The sequence below is a fragment of the Puccinia triticina genome, chromosome 3A (assembly GCF_026914185.1).
Source record: "Puccinia triticina chromosome 3A, complete sequence".
NCBI lineage: Eukaryota > Fungi > Basidiomycota > Pucciniomycetes > Pucciniales > Pucciniaceae > Puccinia > Puccinia triticina.
This window is the reverse complement of record NC_070560.1, coordinates 2,485,952-2,509,716: the sequence shown is the minus strand read 5'-3', so window position 1 is coordinate 2,509,716 and position 23,765 is coordinate 2,485,952. Positions and strand designations below refer to the sequence as shown.

At 46.4% G+C, this 23,765-nt stretch overlaps 3 protein-coding genes across 3 annotated transcripts; all 3 read right to left on the bottom strand.

The window, feature by feature from the left end:
• Window positions 1-197: 197 nt before the first annotated feature.
• On the bottom strand, window positions 198-789 carry PtA15_3A303 (uncharacterized protein; the record flags this gene model as incomplete). The annotated part of the gene is made up of 2 exons (XM_053167259.1): window positions 198-386; window positions 604-789. The coding sequence occupies 2 exons, from the start codon at window positions 787-789 to the stop codon at window positions 198-200; spliced, it is 375 nt and encodes a 124-aa protein (XP_053018493.1).
• Window positions 790-1,281: 492 nt separating this feature from the next.
• On the bottom strand, window positions 1,282-2,227 carry PtA15_3A302 (uncharacterized protein; the record flags this gene model as incomplete). The annotated part of the gene is made up of 2 exons (XM_053167258.1): window positions 1,282-1,341; window positions 2,117-2,227. 2 exons carry the CDS (start codon window positions 2,225-2,227, stop codon window positions 1,282-1,284), a joined length of 171 nt encoding a protein of 56 aa, XP_053018492.1.
• An 18,876-nt stretch (window positions 2,228-21,103) lies between these two features.
• Window positions 21,104-22,331, bottom strand: PtA15_3A301 (uncharacterized protein; the record flags this gene model as incomplete). Its single annotated transcript, XM_053167257.1, has 5 exons — window positions 21,104-21,137; window positions 21,424-21,670; window positions 21,763-22,017; window positions 22,102-22,197; window positions 22,280-22,331. The coding sequence occupies 5 exons, from the start codon at window positions 22,329-22,331 to the stop codon at window positions 21,104-21,106; spliced, it is 684 nt and encodes a 227-aa protein (XP_053018491.1).
• Window positions 22,332-23,765: the final 1,434 nt, after the last annotated feature.

Here is a 23,765-nt window from a genome sequence, read left to right as displayed (position 1 = left end):
CCGATCGATCAAAACTCGCCATGTGTATATTTGGGCAGCGGAGGGGATCAGTCAAGGAGGAGGGGAGAGGCCTTTGGAAAGATGAATGAAAGAGATCGCGAGCACAACTGAGCATCGAAACAGGGAAGTAGGAACGCTCATCTCCGCAGGAATCGAGCTGATATATCAGCACCTGACTTGAGAGATGAGAAATAACGTCATAAGCGACGGTAGTCGCGGAGTGAGAGAGACGTGGATAGTGGGGGTGGTGAGCCCGCGTCTGGCTGAGTGCCACTTCTTTCGTACTCTTCTTGGCTCTCCTTTTTGCACTCAGCTTCTAGATTGGCGGCAGGGTCGTTGTTGTTGGTCTCGGCGACCTCATCTCGGGATGACGGAAGGGGAGTGAACTTGGCCAGAGTAACGAGATCAAAATCCAGACGAGGAAGATGCAGGAAGATAGACGAACGAGAAGAGAAATCAATCGAGGTGAAAAATATAAAGAAAAAGAAAAAATGATAGTAATGCAAGACACGATAAACCGTGATGCTTCAAAAGAAATCTGAGCAAAAATAGATGGACAAAAACCATCCCTATCATTGATGCTCTACATGAGTGCGTACGGACTCGGGGCCGGTGGGGCCATGGGACAGGCATCCCATCAGCTTCGGGTTGATGGGGTGGTTCATGGTGTGGATGAGGCCGTTCATCAGGTGGGTGAGCCTGTTCATCAGGTGGGTGAGCCTGTTCATCGGGTGGATGAGCCTGTTCAGAAAGTATGAATCCTTTGTCGGTCGAGGATCCGGATGCCATACTATGATCCGGTCAAAGAAAATAAGCCAAGAGAGAGTCTAATCAGGACGGCAACAATATATGAGTCGGGTCACTGATACTCCAAAATGCAGAGGAGGAAGTCAAGATCTGGAGAGTCGCAAAGAAATCAGAAGAAGAAAGACGCTGAAGGCAAAGAGAATTGCAAGCGTTAAGGTCTTGGCGATGGAATGAAAAGTGAGAGTCGGATGGATACCCCACCGTTGACGCTGTACTGCGAGATATTGCAAAAGGTCTGGAGAGTCGCGCGATTGAGGAAATCAGAAGAAGAACGACTCTGAAGGTAAAGATAATCACAAGACTTGGGTCTTGACCATAGAATGAAGGAGTAAAAGTCAAATGGATACCCCATCGTTGTCGCTGTACTACGAGATATTGCATAGCCTTGGACTCAAAGCCGGGACAGAACACCCTAGACAAGACTCCAATAATTGGTTGGCCGTCTTCATCGAAGGTGACAAAAGCCAATGCAGTCTACTTGGGCTTAGCCCAAACGAGCTCCCATGTCGAGTCAGCTGAGGACGAAGAGAAGGTCTGGAGAGTTGGACGGATTGAAGGAGTCAATAAGCGGAATATGACTCTCAGTCTCGATGGGGGAACAAAAAAGTGCAGACGGTTTTTGTGGATCGGAGGAAGTGGGAGCTGATGGGGAAAAAGGGAGAGCTGGGCGGGCCTTTTAAGTCATCCCGGGCGCCCCAAAAAACTTTCTCTGGTCCCCAAAACCACGACTGAGGCGACAACTTCGACGCTTTGTTTGCTTGGGGCAGACGAAAAAAGGGGTTGTTGTTTGTTTGCTGGTTGAGTGGTTTCTACTTGAGCCCTACAGTGTATAATAATGGTCCACCGAGCCAAATGCTCCTTATTTTTACTTTCTTTCTGAACTAGTCGCTACTGTAGCCTATGCTGAAGCCCGGGCCCCTGATACTCACGAAGATTATTAGAGCCGCCTCTCCCTGCGGCCCACCGCTATTTGTACGGCCGATGGGCATAGGTTTTTCGACTCTCGACACACAACTTGCGAATCAGCTTGTCTAATCATGCCCGCGATGAAGCAAACAATTGGGAACTAATCAAATATTGAAGGCATGGATCCCTCAGGATCGAATCCCATCCAATTGGAGTTCTGCATTCGGCGGTGTCACGGACCGGATGCCCTGCTATCGCGGCATGATGGTTTATTAGGCATCGGCTGGTCTTGAGACGCCTGGATTTTAGTGAGTTTACAAGCAGAGTCGAGCTATGTATCTATCCTGTATGGCTTGGAATCCTAAGTCCACAAGAATCTCGTCTACCCGATCCTATTCTTTACATCTGGGAACATTGTGAACAGCTGGGGCATTCCAGCAGACAGCTGCTCAGTGTGACATTTGTTCGGTCCGTTTTGTTCGCTTGTACCGACGTGAGCTTCAGCACAAGACATGGGCGAGTGTACAAGTTTGGCCGCTCAAGCCTCTGGTTTGGTTAGCGCGGAAAACAAAAGCTAGAGGTGTGTATCTATCCTCATGTATGGTGTGGAATCCTGAGTCTCCACAATAGACTCGTCCACCCGATGCTACATTCGCGTATGGGAGCATTATGAGTTTTATTTCTCTTCGTTCTGTTCGCTATGTAACCATGCGAGCTTTAGCACAATACACGTCACTTTTGAGAAGAGAGCACTTGGCTGTTTGTCTCTGTTCAAACTCCTAGTCTGGTCACCGGCAGAAAACAAGGCGGTCAACTTGAGACTTAACACCTGATGCTACAACTCATAGGGTTGCGTAGAGCCAGCCAGAAAATTGCAAGAGGCGACCATTGATCTTAAATTCCTTTTTTCGATGGAGCAACGAGAAAACAAAAGTTACATACGCTTCCCGACCACCACTTGTACTACAAATCATCAGATATTTATCCATGAGACACATTTCCGCTACACATTAGGCTGGACAAAAACAGTAAGGATTTTGAGTGCCCCCTCCTTGGTCTAACAAAAGGTGGGCAAATTTGGCGGACATTTGGGAGTCGTCCGCCTAATTTTTTCAGTAGGGGTGTTCAAAGTTGACTGCATAAAATTATAACACCATAAATTCATAAAATTTTAATCTGAAAAAAATGTGTAACACCCAATCAGTCAAAAAAGAGCAACAATTCTAAAATGGTACATAAAAAACAATCACTCAAAAGTGTTATGATTTTATGATTTTATGATTTGAAAAAAATATGATTTCAACTTTGAACACCCTTAGTTTTTTTTTTTTTTTTTCTATTTGTAAATTTTTTATCCCATGAACCTAGAAGCATAAAAATTTGACGGCACAGAGTACTGTGCAAAAAATTATTCCCCTAAAACATTTGGCGGAAAAACAACTCCTGGTCTTTTTGTTGGCCAAATTGGGCAGACATTTGGGAATTGTCCACCTACTTTTTTCAGATTATTTTTAGGGTCTTAGTTAATCAACTCCCAAGGAATGAAGTTCCAACTCCAAAATGGAGTGGACGTTGGGCCCTGATCCCCAGGACCAAAAATTGACCCAGGGAAATTTTGGGAGTTGAAACTCCAATTTGTAAATGCGGAATGGGAGTTGGAACTCCAATTTTACCAAAATTGACAAAAAATAATTGTAATATCTATTCTCACTGAGGCGCCCAAAGCAAACCAAAATTTCATAGCAGGAAAAGGACCCTTTTAAGAGCACATGATGTACTGCATGGCATTAGCATACCCCAAAAATGGGTGTGCTACTGTTGGTCCAATTTGGCAGATTTCTTACTAAGGAAAACTACCAAAACCTTAGCCACAGTGCCCCAAAGTGCACCTAAATTTTACAGTGGACTGAATAACCTCTTGAGAGCACATGGTGAGCTGTATGGCATTATCTCACCCCAGGAAAGGGGTGTGGTACAGAGTGTCACTGGCACAGCTAATAGTGTCTCTGGCACAGTTAATAGTGTCTCTAGCACAGTTAATAGTGCCTCTGGCACAGTTAATTGTGCCTCTGGCACAGTTATTAGTGCCTTGGGTGTGGTGATCAAATCTGGCACACATGTCAAAAGTGTCCATGGAGCAATCAGTGCGGAGTGCAGAAAACACAGATCAATGACTGTGGATTTTGAATGATCTGGAATGGAGCGCACATGTCAGCCTTAGAGTCAACGCAGTTGACCTAAAACTGCCTTTTATCTCCATTTTATACCTAAATGTGTTTATATATTTTTAACCTTAAGACTTAAGGTTGTTTTGACTTCAGCTTCTGATTTCTCATGCAATTTTGACCCTAGTTACAGTTATTGAGTTGTGGCGCGCATGCGCAGTTGTGACATGTAAGCACTACCAGTCACGCCAATCACATGCACATATGTAATTACATAAGAAAACTGTGAAGATTTTCAAAGTCAGGATCCCCCTTGCATCAGGAGGATACACAGAATTCAGACAACCAGAACCAAACCCCCAGATAACCCAGGATCACCCCAAAGAGGATACACCACGGAGCGCGCCCAACCGCAGCTCAAAGTGGGTTCTGATGTGGAGGCGACCCCCGCGACCCCGCCCTAAACTTTGGGCATGCCTCTGAGCGGGAGGTCACGGGACCCGCAGTCGGCACAAACCCTCATGTGGGACCCACGTGCAGAGCCCGCGGTCGGAGAAACTGCACACGTTGGCGTGCCGTGAGCGCCGCGGTTGGGGTCCGGTGAGCAGTTTGAGAATGGCCCAGCAAAAAAATTTGCCTTACCACTGGAAGCAAACCCCGTACAACACTGCTGTGCAAAGAGGAGGAACTAGCACTAGCCTTGCCAACTGGGGCACCGCACATTTCTATGTGGTTCACACGGTTTATTGTACCAGATAAACCATTTCTCTAAATTTTGTCAGACAAAGTCTTTGGATTTTGACCAAGACTTATCCTTTTTGTTTTTGTTTTTTTGTAATTTCTCACTTATTTAGCCTTTTTCCAAAAATGGAAAGAGGCTCAGAAAACATGTTTTTTTTTTAAAAAAAAAAAAATCTTGGTTGGCCTAACGCAGTCTCAACCAGAGTGCAATGTTGGCGCGCTGCTCAGCGCCAGCCATGATTGGCTTGGCCCACCCGCTGAGTGAAGCTGGTTGGGCTCTTGTCATACCCAACCAGCTTCCCCTGTGGGCACGCTGATCAGAGCCGGGATGGGTTGGCTGGGTTAGCCACGGCCAACCAAAGACTAGCACATCAAATTGAATTGATTCGAGTATTTGTATTTGTATTTGATTCAAGTCAAATAATTCCCGGGCAAATTTAAGCTCAAATATTTGAATAAATTTGAATAATGGCTCAATGCAAGCTTTTCTGGGGCCCAAAGGCCCAAAAGTGGGTCAGCTACGCTAACCATAGCTGTTAGTGTAGTGTAGCGCAGCGCAAATGCGCTCTTTTTTAGCGTAGCGTTATTGCAATCGCGCGCATCTGCGCTGACGCTACGCGCACAGGGTGCAAAGCTATTTTAGCTTTTAGCGTAGCGTTAGCACAGATACATTTTAGACTTTAGTGTAGCATTAACACAGATAGGCACAATTGAGCTAACACTAAGCACGCAGGGCGCAAAAGGGCACGCACTGCTGCTTCCGCCACTATCAAAGGTGCGTCCGCCACCGTCAAAAGTGCGTCCGCCACTATCAAAAGTGGGTCCGCCACCATCAAAAGTGTGTCCGCCACTATCAAAAGTGTGTCCGCCACTATCAAAAGTGCGTCCGCCACTATCAAAAGTGTGTCCGGCACTCTGAATATGTAGTGCGTCCGCCATTATGAGATATGCCTCCGGCACTATTGTAAGTATCTTTGGCACCATGATATTTTTGACAGATGACCTCCTCAAAAATGTATGGCCCAGAAATGAGCCAAAAGAAGTCAAAAACACAAAAAATGTAATTTTTTGGTGTTTTTAAAGTATTTTGGAAGTTTTTCCGTCAAATATCTCCACATATTCAAATATTCAAAGGTCCCAAAAAACACGTTGAATACCACTGTGCTAGTCTTTGCGGCCAACCCATCCGACCCAGTGGCCCCCCTGGTGCTGGATGGGTCGGGCCCCTCTTGGGCCCGACTAATCTTTGACACAATCCGATCCCGCGGTCAAACTCTGGGCGGGCAGGTTGGCGCCCACCCGGCCCAAACTTTTTCCAACCACAACGTTTGGCCATTGTCAACCCGAGCCCAAATTTGAGCGGTGGTGTACCACACTCCCAGTACACCTACCGTCACAGGCACCTAGGATATTGACAGTAATTATACCTTTTCCTTGAACCTTGATTATCTCAGAGTGGAACTCTGTGTCTCTTGACTGCTTGTTTTCCTTCTCTTTTTACTCAACTCCACCAAGATCAAAGGTTCCTCTGTTAAACCTAGACTCAGTCTAAAAATCAGAGCAGATTAGTATTACTATTCTCTTTCCCCCACCGTTTCCTTTGTGCGCGCGGGGGCTGTAGCCCCTTTTGGTCTGGCACAGCTGTCCTTACAGCGTTCTGAGGTTGTTCAAGTTGACTTTGAGGATCCTCTTACAAAGAGTAGGTAGACCACCTCCTGGTCATATCTTTCTCTTTCATTCTTTCTCTCTCTCTCTCTCCCTCTCTCTGTTTGTAGTTCTTTATCCCAAGAAATACAAGCTTTGCACACCGTTTTCCTTGTGTCATGTTGTCACTTTAGGGACACAGGCTCACAGCACAGCTGAAGGCGGCAAGGAAGCAGCACACAGAGCTGTACTCAAACTGAACAGGCCAGCGGAGGCGGCAATTGGGGGAAGCCATGGAAGCCAAAGCGGGCTACATCAGCTGGTGTAGCTGGCGCAGAGACGGCCTGTGGGATCCTGACATCATAGGCTAGACAGGGGTGTGGAAGCTAGGGATATTAATTTGACAGAGGGCAAGGCAACAAGCGGAGACAACAGGAGTCAGTGTGAGAGAAGAGCTTGGCGGATGACATACATGTGTATGTATAGCGCTTGGAGGTGTGGTGCTTTATGGTGTTGCAAGCGCGTCTGGGCACATACATACACAACTCCCGCTTGGCCAAGTGCCTCCGGGGGTTGGGTATGTGCCCTGCGGGCTTGATTGGGCAGGTTGCGCGGGGGGCAGAGCTTGGCACACAGCCAAGTCCCGCTTGGCCAAGATCAAGCTCTGGGCCAATGGGATCTGTGACTTGGCATTCAACACGCCGGCCCATGTCTCTGCCTCAAAAGGCAAGAAGAATGTGCCCTCGAGGAGGGGAAATGTTCTCCCTTCTCAACATTGCATTTCCTTCTCAATGGCCGGTCTGTAGGCTGGTCATTGGGGAGGAAAGACTCCCTTCGCGGTGGGCAATACTTGTATTGATCATCAAGAAGGGAGTCTTCCCTTCTTAATGACCAGTTTGTAGACCGACCATTGAGGAGGGAAACATCTCTCCTTGATGGCCGGCACAGGGTTTGGCTTGCGTGGCACCCTCGCTTGAAATTGGCCCAGCGGGGCTTTGTGCCAAACCCCACCCACTTTGCAATGTGCTAAGCGGGGGTTGGGAGTGTGCCAGGCGGGCTTGAGGATTGGCCAAGCAGGCTTTAGGGTCAGCCACGCGCGCTTGGCATTTTTTTGGCCAAACTTTGGTGAGTGCCCAGATGGGCTTGCAACACCATATATAGGCAAGCGGCGTAGAGTTTCTGCTCACCGCAGACAGGCTGAAATGCAGTGGGGCGGCTGAGCAAATGCTCAGTCTATATATCTAAACAGACAATAAGCAGGTGTTTTTATGCGTCCCATATGTATACTGAGGGAAACATTGAATGTACCACTTACAAAATCATGTGGAAAGTCAGCAAACGGGGTAAGCTGCGGGACCATGAATTAAAGAAGGTGCAAGAGAACCAGGGTTCAACTTGAAGCCACCTTTGGGATGTACGGACTAAGTGGATCAGTTGGAGTAGGAATTTGGCGGGAATTTCAGGCAGACTGAATAGAGCGTATTGGCACCAGGTGAACTGGTGCAGTCACTACAAACAACATTTATTATTTTGCCCAAAAAAATAAAACTAAAATTTCACTCAGGGGAAGAAACTGAGCATCCTGAGCAAAAAAAATAAAATGTCCCAAACTGAGCAAGTATTATTGGACAATGTTTTGGGATTGTTTTTTTTACAGGCCTGGTGTGTCAGCAGTCAACGCAGTTGACCTAAAACTGCCTTTTATCTTCGTTTTATACCTTAATGTGTTTATATCTTTTTAACCTTAAGACTTAAGGCTGTTTTGACTTGAGATTCTATTTCTCATTCAATTTTGACCATAGTTTCTACTGATAAATTTCCAATATCTCTGCTACTTCATAGAGTTTGTGGTTTGTGACGCACATGTGCAGCAGCGTCGTGTAGGTGCGCCTGAGCGCTCCAAACCACATGTACATGTGTGATTATGTCATCCAACTTTGAAAATTTTCGAATTCAGGATCCCCCATGCAGCTGGAGGATCCACAGACTTCAGCAGACCAGAACTACACCTCCAGACATCTTCTATTTTGATCACAGGTCATCATATATCCAGACCTTTTATCCCAAGGATGTCTCTGATTGCATATTCTTCTTTTTCTGTGGTTTTTGTCAGTAACAAACAAAATAGTTTTCCCTTTAAAGAACCTTGACTATCCACAGGGAAGTCTAAAAATTGTGGCTGATTTGAGTTGTCTAATTCAATCTCTGGTACAGCTTGGCAGCACTCCCTTAAGGAGTAGCATTTCTAGTGGATGTTAGTTCCCATCTACAGCTCAACAGAACCTTGATTATCATCTCTCATATCCTCTCTTTTTCTCTTACTGTTTGTTATTTCTTTATCCCAACTTGAAGATGATGATCGGGACCCGGGTACCCGCCGCGGGTCCGGGTACCGGGTTGATTTTTGACCAAAAGTTGGTACCTGGTACCACACCTGGTACCCCCTGGGAGGGTACCGGCGGTACCCGCGGCGGTATACCCGTGTACATGCTCTCGAAACTTGTATGTGATTCACTCAGGTACCCTAATACCATACTTAATCTATAACTACAATCTTATTTTTACCCTTCCCCTTTGCCTGAACCTTCTTTTCTGCCTGAATCCCTTGCTTCCACTTGACCAAGACCCCATCTTCAATTATCCCATTCTTTGAATAGAATGTCACGGCCATACCCCTGCTTAAAGAACGAGCAGAGAGCTTGTGTCTCCTTTGTGATACATAATTGCGACCAAAAGTAAAAGCACGTTCGACATCAACTGATGTCGCTGTGAAAGATTGAAAGATTGATCAGCTTGAGCAACAAAGAGGGAAAGGCAGGAAATTTTCAACTGACCTGGACAGCTCAAGACATCAAGTGCCATTTGAACAAGACCCCCGTGAAGGTTTCCAGACTTCTTCTGTTCAATCCACCACTTCAATGGATTGACTGGTTCCTCATCCACCAGGATAAGTGCCCCAGAGAGCCAGATATCCAACGCGTCAGTTGAGCAGTGGCCGCCTCGGGCCGCAGCAGCGTTGCCAAGGCCAGCTAGCATGCTAGTCTTTGGCTGGGAAACATTAATACACATCTTAATTTATGAGCCAATATTTGATCAATGGAATAAGAGCATTTACCTTTGATATTTTAGTTGCTGAAGATGGGTTTGTAGCTATGGGCCCTGGCTTATAATGTGTAACCCACATCTCCCACGCAAGTCGTATCGCTTTGGCTATCCACTCGGGTTCCCATTGGAGTAACTTGAAGTACTCGTCCCTGAACAATGGGTGAAGTACTTGAACAAGCAAAAATCATCAGTCAAAAGTAAAGCAATGAGGTAAATGACAAGAGGTACTTACGTATGGCTATCCTATAGAGAGGGGATGAGTCAGTCAAGCTGTAGTATTTGTTTGTGATTTTCAACCTGATTCAACACGCATTCTTCATTGCAGGTGGATAATGGGAACCCGTTATTGCTGTTGATAGATGATCTGTAATTTGATCGATGTACATGACAATGTTCAATAAGCGAGCCGAGCCTGAGATCGAGATTTGATGTGTTATCTCATAGAACAAGTTCAATATTTCCGCTAGGTCATGTGCCAAGTCAAAGTCGGACTTATCCAGGTGGAACTTCCAATTGATCCCATGTCGTTTGTGACGCTGCCACTTGATACTGGGGTTGGTTAAAAAACAAATACCTTCAGTTGGTTAAACCAATACCATCAAAAATCGTATGGTCAGAAATGTCAATATAGACTTACATCACATCCTGACATCAAATAATACTCTTTACTTGGATGAGGGTTGAATTCCAACGGGTTCGCACATCTTGTTCAACGGTGTGAGGAGTTTCACAAGCTTTTTCACAACATATTTCAATGAATTCAGCTTTTGAGTTTGGGGAGTATTTCAGTTTCTTCGCAATGGCACGAAACTAGAGGCAAAAGGAATGGTACATCAGTTACAGGGGAATAAGTTGTAAAGAAACAATAATGAGCTTCCAACCTTTGCCAAAGTTACTTTGCAACATTGAGTTGTATAGCAATCACATTCCTCTTCCTCGCTAGCATTCTCAATATCCTCAAGACTAAGCAGCTCCAAATCTTCTGTATACTTTTCGTCACAAGACTGACTCTCGCTCTCATCATCTCTCTCGGAATCGCTACAGGAGGGGATATCTTGCTTGGTGTCAAAGCTAGTACATAAGAGAGATAAATGAGTATTTTGAAAGAACACAACAGTGAAAGAGAAAAAGACTTGCAAAATTATCCTTCCCTCGTTATCATCATCATCAGATTCGGAATCATCCAAAGTGGGTTCAGTTTGATTTTTTCCGGACGGATTTTGCTTACTATTTCCAAAGGGCCGTAGGATCCCTTGAACGATCAGGTTCAGTACATGGGCAAAACACCGGACCCACTGTGGCTCCCCTTTAAACCGGGCCCACTTCTGCTTTTTCAGTTCTTGTACCATGGTCAAATTGTTGCTTGCATTGTTGCTGACAATGCCACATATCTGAAGGGAGATGTCTCAGAAAGTGAATCGATCACAGGAGAAAACCAATTGAGACTGACCTTGTGCTGAATTCCAAATTTCTCAACAACCAGGCGGACGGTCTCGGCTAGATACTCCCCTGTGTGTCTTTGGGAGAGGCGAACAAAGTCTAGAGGCATGGCCTCTAACTTTGGATCCCCTGATTCTTCCCCTGCTAGTCGGTAGATGACGATCACCAGGATGTCGAAAGCGTTGGGTGACTGCCAGGAGTCCACTCCAAGGTACAATGCACCTTTGTGTGCCTAATAAAACAATCAAAAAATAAAATGATCAAACAATCAAACGATCAGTCCAAGAAAACAGAAAATAATGAACAATGAGAGCAGCACTCACTTCCAAAACTGACTTATAATCCCTCTGTATAGCCAAGTAGAGCCGGTGGATATTGTTCGAAACAACTTGTCTTGTTGGGAGATTCTTGACAACTGTCGGGTGAAGAATGGCCTGGTGGCTGGCATCCACTAGAGCTGAAAAAGGCCTGGCGGCCTCAGCGCACCATACGGCGCAAAGTTGAGGAACCTAAGTAAATTTTTTATGGTCAGCGTAATTTGATTGTTCATTGTATTAAGTTTGTAACTAACCTCTTTTGGATCAATGTCCCCAGTTCCCTTAATTCCAAACCGGGCAAGATTACTGTTAGATTTTTGTTCATTGTGTTTCCGGAGGCAGTTCGCAGCGTGTTTGATTAAGTTGCTGCAAGACGAGTTCGATGTTGGCCGGTTGATCTTAGTTCCACAACTAAAATCGCTTTTCAGCTTATTGATGGTGATAAAATTAGATTGATAAAACTCACAGTGTGCACGGATAAGCAATCATGTGTTGGTTATTCTTGTCAAGTTGATCCAAGAGCTCTGGTACTAAGTAGGATTTGTAACATGAACTGAGGGCGTTTGCGGCGACCCTCTTGGCCCTTCCTGAACAAGAAAAATGAATAAAAGTCAGAATTGATCTGACTGCCATACAAGGTAATTGTAAATAGAAGGTACTCACGCAACTCTTCATCATCACTCTCCTGGCGGTTTATTTCTGACAGAGGCTGGGTACTGCTTGGGGTGATGAGTTCCTCTTGACTAGTTGATTGTCCCCGTTCGTTGTCGTCATTTCTTTCATTGGATTTGGATTTGGATTCCTGTGTGGCCAGACGCGCCCGAGATTCACTCTGAGAAGATGAGGGGGAAGATTCTGATCTGATGGGTCTTCTTCGCTTGCGAGTGGGGGGCGCCATGGGTGGGGAGATGATGATTGGGGAAGCAAAACCAACAGGAGGACTGCATGTGTACATGCCGCTAAAATGGACGTGTGACATGCCTGAACCATTTTCACAGGGCCCCTGCTGCGTAGCATGTCCACACAGCAGGGTGGGGCAGGCGGTACCCGGGTACCCGCAGATTTTACCACCCAAGACAGGCACCTGGTGTGAAGCCCCCCTCGACATCGGGGCTCCACACAAAGAGTCATGGGATAACGTAACCCCCCGCGCATCGTATACTTAGCCTGAGCTGCTGCTTCCCTAGTCCGGCAGAGAGTCTCTCCTCTCTCCCGGCTAGGTAAGCATTGTTTTCATTCTTCTCTTCTCTTTTCCTTCTCGTCGCCTGTTGGTGTATTTAGACTAATAGAGAGAGTCTCTCCTCTCTCCCGGCTAGCCTCTGCAATCAATCCCCCGACAGTTTGGACCTAGACATCCTTAGACGGCCTACCAGCCGATCTCTGTGCCTTTTCATCCATCTCATCAGTGAGGGTCCACCGGACCCTTACACTTTTTTTTTCTTGATCCAAACAAACCGATCACTCCCCGTCTTGGTCAAAACTATTGACCTTGTCATCGCCTTCTGACCTCGTTCTCGCTCGCCTTCTGACCTCGTCCTCGCTCGTCTAAGCCCTCAGAAACATCGACCTCTGCCCTCGCCTTCTGCTCTCGATCCGCTGCCCGTATCGACCTCGTATTGGTGTGATCGTTCACACCAAACTCCACTTTTTTTCATCCAATCGACCTCCTTCCTTTTTCCCTCATCTTCACACCACGTCACTCCCCGAGCCGAGCACGGTTCATGACCACAAGAAACACCAACACGGGCCCTCTGCTTCCGATCTCCGACCCCGAAGAAATTCTCCGTACCGCCCGTCGACGGGCTCGCCTGGACGCCCTCGCAGCATCGAACAACGCCGCGATCGCCCAAACGCTATCGTCTGACCACCCGAACTACGCCCCCAACTTCCCTGCTCCCTCAACCAAGCAAAGCATGAACCCGACTTCCAGTTTGACCGGTTACCAGCCGGAAGACGCAGAGCAGGAGCTTTCCTTAAGCGACTGCCTCAAGGCAGTCCTCACCATCCAAAAGAACACGGCGGTCCAATTCCAGGCGGCACAGCAACAAGCCGAGGAACAACGCCGAATTGATGCAGAACAACGGAAAGCCGATGCGGATCGTTTTGCTGAACAGCGCAAGATTGATCGAGAACGCATCAAAGCCCTTGAGAAAGCTGCGTTAGCTGGCGGAATCAAACAAGAAGTGTCCCCGGCTCCACAGTCTGATCGAGTGGACTTGACAAAGTTCCGAACATCCGACGGGCCCAAATTTAACGGACCTCTCCAAGACGCCAAAGTCTTTCTGACGTGGATCCAAGCCGTCACCATCTTCTTTTTGACGAAGGCGGTTACTCATGCGGACGACAAGCGTCTCATCATCGGCTCCCTGATTGCTGACACTAACTTGACCGCGTTCTACCGGGTCAAAAGTCCAAAGTTCGCCGGGAAGTCATGGGAGGAGTTCCGTGATCGACTTTTTGAATTCTGTCTCCCAGAAGACTGGCGAGCAGACCTCCGACGATCGATAGTTCGCCTCGAGATGTCCAATGCCAAATCGTTCATCCAGTACAGCAGCCGAGCCCGCACTCTCCAGTCCCTCGTCAACTTCGAGAAAGATGTATTTGATGACCTCGACCTTGCTGAATTCGTCGTCTTAGGACTACCTCAAGCGCTTCAGAGCAAAGTGCGCGACTTCCAATTACTCGCTCAGAAGCCGTTCAAGTATGGCACCTTTGAGAACCGCGTTAATGGATTCTACGCCGACTTCGCTAAGAATCGCCAATCCTCCTACCGTTCTGTCGCCACCGGCGCCAACGCGACCCCACTCGGCTCCAATCGTCTCGAGCCCGAGTTGTACCTCTGGAAGATGCATTCTTACCTCGATCCGGTAGGGAAATGCCATTTCTGTAAAAAGCATTGCGGAAACCCTGCTGGAGCTTGTCCCGGTCCACCAGACAGATCAAGGCTCTACATCCCACCGACTTTCCAGATCCCGCCAAAACCACCGAATGACGTGGCCCCACGGGCTTGGTCAAGTCCGACTCAGAAACAAACCGGACCTGCAGGCAGACCCACAGGCAAACCGGCAGGAGTAGCAGGCATGGACGAAGCCCCACCGTTTGAACACTCTCAGGTGTCGTTGATCTTGGCTATCGAAGGCCAACTTGAAGCAACGACTTTAGCGTATGGCGATCAACCGCTCAATGAAATCGAAAGAGAGGCTGAACTTGCCCCAAAATCGGACGACGCTTCGTACTCACTCCCAGAAGAACCCACTGACACCTCCGACCTCATTGACGTACACGCGGTTGATGAGCGAGTGGAGTCAGTCCTCGATAGGTGGTTCCCCGTGGACAATGACGGGACCACGGAGTATGTGCCCATTTCCAATGCTCCCCCCATTCCACATCCTGTCTGTTCCCCCGACCGAGTGCTTCATGAATTCCATGCTGGGCAACGCTTACGCGTCCTTACCCCCACAGCTCGCCCACAATTGAAGATCCACCGACCGACGTCATCAGCGTTTCCACCGCCAGTCCAGACGCCTGACCTACGCTGCCTCGCGTTACACTCATCAGTTCCGACTTACCTGTTGTGCCCGATTCTCCCAACCCCAGTCCAACCGTTTTCGTCCAACTCAGAGCTAGAACTTCCAACAGAGACACACATTACTCATTCTAGTCGACCTCATTCACGCAGGCCACCAGCCCAGCCGACGAAAATTCCCCGCCACGTTTCTCGTACCCTGTCTGACCGCCCCTTCCGTCGTCACCCCTTATGCCCCCGGTTTCCTTATCATCCGACTGCTTTCACCCAAATTCATCGTCCTCGGTCTCCTTCTTTCCTTCTGTCTTCCCGTCACCATCCACCATTTTACAATAGCCATTCCTCCCCCTCTTTTGCTCTCTATATAGGGGGGGAGACTGTGAAGCCCCCCTCGACATCGGGGCTCCACACGAAGAGTCATGGGATAACGTAACCCCCCGCGCATCGTATACTTAGCCTGAGCTGCTGCTTCCCTAGTCCGGCAGAGAGTCTCTCCTCTCTCCCGGCTAGGTAAGCATTGTTTTCATTCTTCTCTTCTCTTTTCCTTCTCGTCGCCTGTTGGTGTATTTAGACTAATAGAGAGAGTCTCTCCTCTCTCCCGGCTAGCCTCTGCAATCAATCCCCCGACAGTTTGGACCTAGACATCCTTAGACGGCCTACCAGCCGATCTCTGTGCCTTTTCATCCATCTCATCAGTGAGGGTCCACCGGACCCTTACACCTGGTACCTCACCTGGTACACGCCGGCGGGTACCCGACAGGGACCCGCCGCACCCGCCAGGCAGTACCAGGTACCCTCAAACGGGTACCCAATCATCATCTTTAATCCCAAGAAATCCAAGCAGTGCCCACCTATTTTTCTTGTGTCCTGCTGTCACATAAGAGACACAGGCTCACAATTGGGGGCCTCATTGGGAAATACTCCCTTGATATCATCTTCTAGAGGGTTTTCTCAAAACTAAAACAAGGCTGATCACCTAAAACCAAACAAACAAAAAACATTCATAAAAATTCAAACTTGGTTAAAAGAGGAATTTCTCAAATAGAAATCCCTCTTCTTTCTACTTAAAATTCTTTCTGCAAACAGCTGCGCTGGTGTAAGTGCAGATAAGCTCCTCATCTGACTGCTCTGAGCTATCCAAGGTCATATCGGACGTCTCTGACTCTGAAAATCCCAACAACCTCCACACTGCTGCTCTGCATGATTCTGAAGATCTAGAATCATTTCCTCCGGACTCCGCTGAGCTTCAACCTCCTCTCCGCTGCTCCGCCTGTTTCCGACAAACAAGAATTTTTTCCGCTGGACTCCGCTGAGCTAGAGATCTTGACGACCTCTGCTCTGCCGCTCCGCTTGAGTCTAAAGATCTAGAATCTTTTCTGCCGGACTCCACCAAGCTTAATAATTTTGAAAAATGAAATTAGAAAGGAATAAAAAAAACTTTTTCTTATCTGCTTCCCCAATAACTTGTTTTAAGCTTGGTCAAAAGAGAATCCAAATATATTGAAATATCTTGAAATTCTCTGTGATTTTTTCCCTCCACTGCTGCACTTGCAAAAGTGGAGGATAGTAAAATGCAAGCAATAGAATCATTGCCCATCTTGTCAGATTTATTATCTGTCTCTCTTCTGATCTGACTGAACAAGAGCTCCTTGAAGACAAGCGCGACGCAGAGCATGAAGACAGCAACCTAAACAATAGTTCCAAGAGGATGCTGTGGTGTGCCAAATCTGTTTCAAGTATCAAATTACATAAAGTGATGGTTGAATACATGAGAAGGAGGCATATTCTTGGATGTATTATTGCATTATTAGATTCTAAAGGTCATTGAACCCCTAGTCACTCACTTGAACCACTAGGCTAGCTCCACTCAGTCAAAAGTTATTTGGATTAAACTGTTTGTGACAGAACATAATCAAATACTATAGAATTATATTTGGTAGTACATAGTATAGAATCAGGTACAAGTACATATTTAGGGTGTAGTTTATACAGGTGCACACACGTACCCCTGTATGGTCGCATGACACCATCAGTCACATGTTGGATCACACGTTTATCAGAGGCTCACTAGCTAAAATACCTCAATGGAAGCTTCCATGCAGCAAAAATCCCTCACAGGAGAAGTCACACCAGCATAAATACCTCACCTGACTTCCCCACCAGCAAAAATCCCTCACATTTTACTATATAAGGAGCATGTTTTCCCTCCTCAGTTGGAGTATGCCACTCAGGCAATCCTAATCAGAACACACATCTCACTCAGAAGCTTCAAGCAAAAATCAACATAAATCCACTATTGTGATCTCAATCAAGTTGCCCATCAACATCTTTCATACCTCAGAGGATATATAAGTAGTCAAGTAGCAAGCATCACCACTTGTGCCCTTAACAAGTCAAAGTGATCTTAACCCATTGTACTCTTAACTGAAGGTTAAGGAGGAGGGCAAAGACACTTTGAATAGTTCACATCTGCCATTAGTCTTTTTTTTTTTTGCTCTCAACATTCTATATCTCCGCACATACTTCTCTCACTCAATAAACATATAAACCATATAAAACATATCTTACGTTCCTACTGATTTCCACCACCAACTCCATTTCCCCGTATCCACTCAACATTTCCACTGAATTCAAGTTTGATCTAGGTTTGATTAGAGACTGCTACATATAGTTATCTCTATCATTAGTTTGCCACAACAATAAAATAAATTTGTTGTGATAACTCTTGTGTAGTATTATAGAGGGGCAGGTCTTTCAAACCACCCGTAACAGTTGTAAAAGCTTCATACATACTTGAAATATTATAACTGCTATTTCTCCCTCACAGAACTGCCACCCGTCCCAAAGGAGTTCTCACATCTGGTGTCACAACAGTGGCCAACAAAATTCAGAAGATCAACAACAAAAAAAAAAAAAAAATTCAGCAACACGAAATTAATAAACAGTGGATAACAATACAGACGGAAACCAAGACGGGGAGAGGATTTGGCACAACCTTGGCTTGTTGGAACAGGAAAGAGAATTTGTCAGCGAATACATTGACGCGGTCCCCCGAGGCAACAAGGACATCCACGAGACCTTAGCAAGTGTGCTACAAGGAAACAACACAATGGCTGAATCAAGTAACAACCCGGAAGTGACTCTCAAGGACAAAGAAGAGGAGATTTCTCAGCTACAAGCTTCGCTGGAAGAAATGATGCAGGAAATGAGGGAAATGCGCAAGGAACGGGAAAGAATGCAGGTCTTACTTCACACACCTAAAAATATACCTATCCCAGATACACCAGCCCCAGCACAACGGACTGCCTTAAGATTTGCAATGTCAACCCCTTACACAGATAGGGCACAAGGGTTAGAAACAACTATTGGAGCAGGAGATGAAACATTTTTAATGTCCCCAGGGCCATTACCTACAGCAGGAGGTCCATCACCAGAATCAAGTCAGGCCAGGCCCCGTACTAAAATCACCTTGCCAGACAAGCGTAAAGGAGTCATACTAGACGTAAAAAAGACGAACCTTCACTTTGACGGTACAGAAGTAGAAACATTTATACAGAGGGTAGAGAAAGTTGCTTCTATTCAAGGTGCTGGTGCAATTGATCTTGCATTTCAACTGCCACTCATCATTAATAATAAGAAGATAAGTGAAGCCTTGGAGCAGATGGACGGACACGAGACGGGCGATTGGGAGCTTCTAAAGAAACAGATGATCAGGAAATGGGGAAGGGCTATTCCATTCAGGAAATATAGGGAAGATGCCATACCACAGTTGATCCAGAAGGCTCAAGAAAGTCAGGGTATTAAAACTAGAGTTGAATACAAAAAGTTTGTTGGTGAGCTTGAAGAAATGACAGATTATTTTGCTTGAATGGGATACAGTCACTTGAACCCAGAAAGTGGAAATCCTCTTTGGAGGGCTCTTTCCCCTGAGCTAAAGAAAGAAGTCACCAAAGAGTTAGCTCACGCCAAGGAGCTCAAGAAAACCATAGATGGGCGTAATATCATTCCAGAACTAGATACTTTAAAGAAATATGTTGACATGGCTCTAATAATCATTGATTTTGATGATGATGAGGCCACATCAGCTACTAAAGAATTGCCCAAAAAGAAGGTTGCAATTCAAGATCCTACTGAGACAGAGGAGTTGAAAGAGAAAGTAAAGAAGCTCACCAATGCACTAGAATACCAGACTAGAGCTGCACCTCCTCATCTTAGCAGGCCTTCATCACCCGGATTTTCAGAATCAAGACCAGGTTTCTCAGACACACGGCCCCGTTTTACACCATTAGAGTTCTACTACTGTAAAGAGAGACACACTTTATCTGAGTGTGAATCATACAACCAGGACATACAAACTAGAAGGGTGTTCAGATATCAAGGGGTTTACTACTATCCAAATAGGCAGCCCATTGTAGTAGAAACCAACTCTTCGGTACGGCAGATGGTGCAGAAGTTCCATGAGGAGCCAGATACTGGAAGTTCTCCCTCTAAAGAAAACCAGGGACCAACATCTGCAGTAATAGAGTTAGAAGAGTGGGGATCTTGGGTTCCACCACAAATGCACATTGATGAGGAAGAGCTACAAAACAACATTGGATTTGGGCTCAGAAAATCACAAAGGATTCAGGAGAAGAACAACCCACCAAACAGTCAACCATTACCTACCAAAAATCAAGAGTCAACCAGCAAGACTCCACCACCCAATCAGGAAGCATTGAAAGCCCCCATTAGAAGAAAGAGCTTTCCAGGATCCTGGCTGGAGGAGGAAGAAAATGCAGAGGAAGAGGCAGCACAGCATAAGCCATCTGCATCCGAAAAGGGTAGACAATCTAGTGATACGCCTCAAGGAAGGAAGGAAGAGTTAACCAGCAAACTAGACAAAACCATACGCAACAAATTTTATAAGCAGACATATACACTCACCTTAGAGGAAATCATAAAGATTGCTCCACATTTCCTGAAGGGTCTACAGGAATCCCAACCAGAATCTGAAACAACCGGGAAAGAAGTAAACAATGGTCAATTGAACTGTTCTATTGGAATTGAACCTGAAGAGGAAGAAAACACACGTCTCAATTACGCTTGCCCTGTTGGGATGGTAGATATGACCATCAACAAAAGGAAAATCAGGACCTTAGTTGATACAGGTGCAGAAATGAACATCATCCCAGACACTCTGGCAGATCAGTTAGGATTAGTAACAACAGAGATTTTTATGCGTCTTAGAGGGATTGGAGGCCATTTTACACCAATTGTTGGATTAGCAGAAAATATACCGGTTAGCGTGCTTCCTGGCTACATCCACTTGGCCAATTTTTTTGTTGTCAGAGGTTCGGTCCACACAGTCTTGGGTCGTCCATTCCTGGCAGATCATAACATAAGATTAGCGTTGTCCAATCAGAAGGGGGAGGTCTTGAGTTTCCCTGACTCAGAAGGTAGAAGAATGTGCATACCTATCTGCTTACCCAGCTCACCAGGCTGGCACAAGGAACCTCCTAAGCTTTGACAGAATTGTTCCTTTCAAGTGGTTGATTGGGATTTTTTGGGACAGCTTGGAAAGAATATGCTAAACAAAAAAGAAGAAAATATCCCTGTAATTGACTGGGAGCAGCTGGAAGATTTGGAACGTCTTCAAACCCCTTTGAATCAAATTAGGGAGGAAGAAGAAAGCCCACATCAAACAGATATACCATGTAGCTCCATTCCTGATCAAAATATAACAAAGGAAGACCCATGGAGAGTTTACCTGTCAGAACCAGTAAATTGGGCCAATGAGATGGGCGCTGCTAGTCTCACAGAGGATGAAGAAAGGCGCACAGATTTACAACTTGCAGAGGCAGAAGTAGCATGGGCATCAGAACCCCACAGAGATACCATTGAACTGGGTTTGGAGTGGTACTGGATTGAGCACTATATTCCCCGCCGGTTCAGGGATGTTTTTGACGAAAGAAACAGGCCAAAGAGGGAAAGAAAGGGGCAAGAATGGCTCCAGGAGTTACCAGGAGGGTTCACAGACTCACTGGATTTCTTGCAGCTTTTGAACTTCTCAGCTGGGGAAGCTTTTGTTAGGCACGGCACTTGGACTTCACGTTTTGGTTTTGTCAGTAGCAAAACACAACAGAGCTTGTATTCTGGCGGTGGTAAGAAGTGGTATAGGACTCATGTCTCTAGTCAAAAGCCTAAAATAGATAAATGGAGGAAACACAAGTTTTATCCTGCCACTCTTGGGGGGGCAGATGTTTGTTAAAAAAAAAAAAAGCGATGTTTTTTTTTCTTTGAATTTCTATGAATATGATTAGAGTTAGAGAGAGGCAGAGGAGGAAACAAGCTTTCTGTGTTATTAAGGGAGAGAGGAAAAGATAAAAAAAAGGGGGTTGACTACTGGAGATGGTAGCATCAACCACTCATTTTTTTGCGTGTATTGTCCATTCCTTTACTGTACCAGTTAAATTTCAGAATCCGCCAGTCTGCTCCATCACATCAGGACTGGAAGAGGGTGCATAAAAAAAAAAAAGGGGGAAATATATTAAGTTAGCAAATTGTAGAATGTGTATAGAAACAAGACAGAACTTACTAGAAATAAACAGATTTGATGTACCAGTCTTCCGCGGCATACATTGCATTGGTAATCTCATCAATAGCTCCCCATTCGTCGCGAAGGGGGCTGAAACCAGTGAGAAAAGGTGCAAGGACTTGAAGGAGTTGGAGAAAAGCGGCCCGTAACCGGACGCGAGGATCAGTCGGGGGCAGGTTCACGGTAGGAGCGCGGAACAGAAGAGGATCGATTGCAGGAGGAGGCGGAGAGGCGAGGCGGAAGTGAGCTTGGAAGGGGTCGTGAAATTCAAAGGTTAAGGGGGGGTTGTTGTTGGGAGAGCGGAGGACAGTGTTGAGGAACGTATTGGTAGCAGTCTCTAGAGCGGTCCGTTGGAGTTCACTGTGATCGGAGAAGCAAGGGGTTCTTGGTCGCGGCAATGAGACGTCCGACGAGGGAGCAGCCTCAACAGGAGCTTTGCAAACTCCTACCAGAAAAAAAAGAAGAAGAAGAAGAAAAGAAAACGGTCAGATAGAGCAAACAGGAAGGATACTATACTGGCATCACGAGTAAACCTACTTTCAGATTGCGCCGCCACGAAGCGGCCCTTCGCGTCTCTAAGACGGGCCTGAGGGGGCTTGGGTTTAGCCTGAATTTGCCCGGAAAAGCGAGCTCGGCGGGATCTCATCCTGGATCTTCTGCGAAGGGATTTGGATGGGTGGTAGGTTGGATCGCTGGGGTCGTCGTCGATACTTGAGCAGGAGCTTGGAAGCTCAGTCATGGATTTATATCCAAGGGTTGGCTGAAAGGGGCCTTCAGATGGTTCCTTATCACCTGCAAGAGAGGGAGGAGGAACCAGTCAGCAAAAAAAAGGAAAAAAAAAAAAAAAAAAAAATGTTGTAAAAAAAAGGTGGATACCTAGCTCATAAGCTTCGATTAGTCCAGTCGCGACGGTGGTGTCGACTGTAACCATGGGTTCCACCGGGTCAGAAGTATCTTTGCGCGAATCAAGAGCTTTTAAAGAAGGTAGTGTTGGGCGCTGCCGTCAGCAGTTGAAGGATAAGGTAACAGTCAAACAGAAGGGAATGCAGCATACAGTCGTCGAGTTCGTACTCTCCGTCCTGATCAGATAGTGCAACGGCGGACATAGCCCTTTGGTCACATGGCCGAGCTGCCGCTATCAAGCGTTCCCGTCGTTCGCCAAATGTTTCGCCTAGCCAGGAAGCAACTGAGAGCAGCGAGCATTAGTGTATAAGGATTAGGAGAGGATTTTGCTCAGCTACTTACCTGGCTGGAGGCTGTCGTCAATGATTGATGGTGGGACTAAAAATAAAATGATGAGCAGGATGCCAGACACGAGTCCAGAGGAAGCAGCGGTAGGACGCGTACCAAAATTTGACACCGGCTCGTGCTGGGAGCCTGGGTTGGATGAACCAACGTCAGAAGAGGCATAACCTGTAGCTGAGCGGGAACAAAGACAGAAAAAAAATTAGGGACTTTTGGGTCTTGAGAACAGGGTAGGATAAATGGTAGACACGTACAACGGAGGCTACCATCAAATATTTGCCGGATCGCAGATCTCAAACGAGGAGGGGTATGGATAGATCCAAAAGAAGTAAAAGAGTCCCCATCTTCATCAAAAGGGTTGGGAGTCAATCGATCAGAAGAGATAGAGTAGACGGAACGGTCGGGAGAGTGGGGAGGAACCTCAGACATGACGGGAAATGATGCTGGAAAACAAAGAAGAAAGTGAGAGGAAAGCTCACGCTTTTATAGACAAGACTGATCTGTAAAAAAAAAGAAGAAGAACCAGTCAGCAGCAAAAGTGCTTCAAGTTATTTGCACGATAGAAGCGGACTCAATAAGGTCTTCTGTATCCAATGTTGGCACCACCGGCACGGCTTATTCTTTTCTGAAGCATAAGTCAATGAAGGGAATGAAGGCAAAACACATCAACTCACATTCGTCATATGGCGAAGCCAATAACCTTAAAACTTTGGAGTTGGATCGGCGTTTGGAGGGGGAACGGAGGCGGCAACGGCGTCGGCAGATCATTTTTTCGTGGGATGCATTCAGCCCAGTCGCATACACACTGGACAACAGCATATGTACCTCAGGAGGCGAAAAAAAAAGGGTCAATTAGAGTTTCATGTACAGGGAGGAAGAAAATTGTGGCGAGTATGTACGTACTTTGGAGCCCATCATTATTCTGAATGGCGACCGGCGAATTGGCGAAGGTGACGAGCAGAGAGAGAGGAACTGAAGCGGCAATAGTCTGGAAAGATCATCTTCGTGAAAGTAATGGAGCTGGCGGTAAATGAAGTACAGGAAAGATCACGAACTACAATTAGTGGCGTCCATAGAAGCGGCATTCTGTGGGGCGTCTACAGAAGAAATGTTCATAGAAGTAAAGCAATTGCTCCAGTCAGTCGGCAGTGTGTATAGGCAATACTGCATTAACCGCACGCAGAGATTTTGGGGAGATGACGAGACTTATGGGACTTACGAGGCCGTGAATCAATGCGTTGGTGGCTGGTACACCGGCATGCTCTTGATTACAAGGGTCAGCTCGTCTGCTCGAG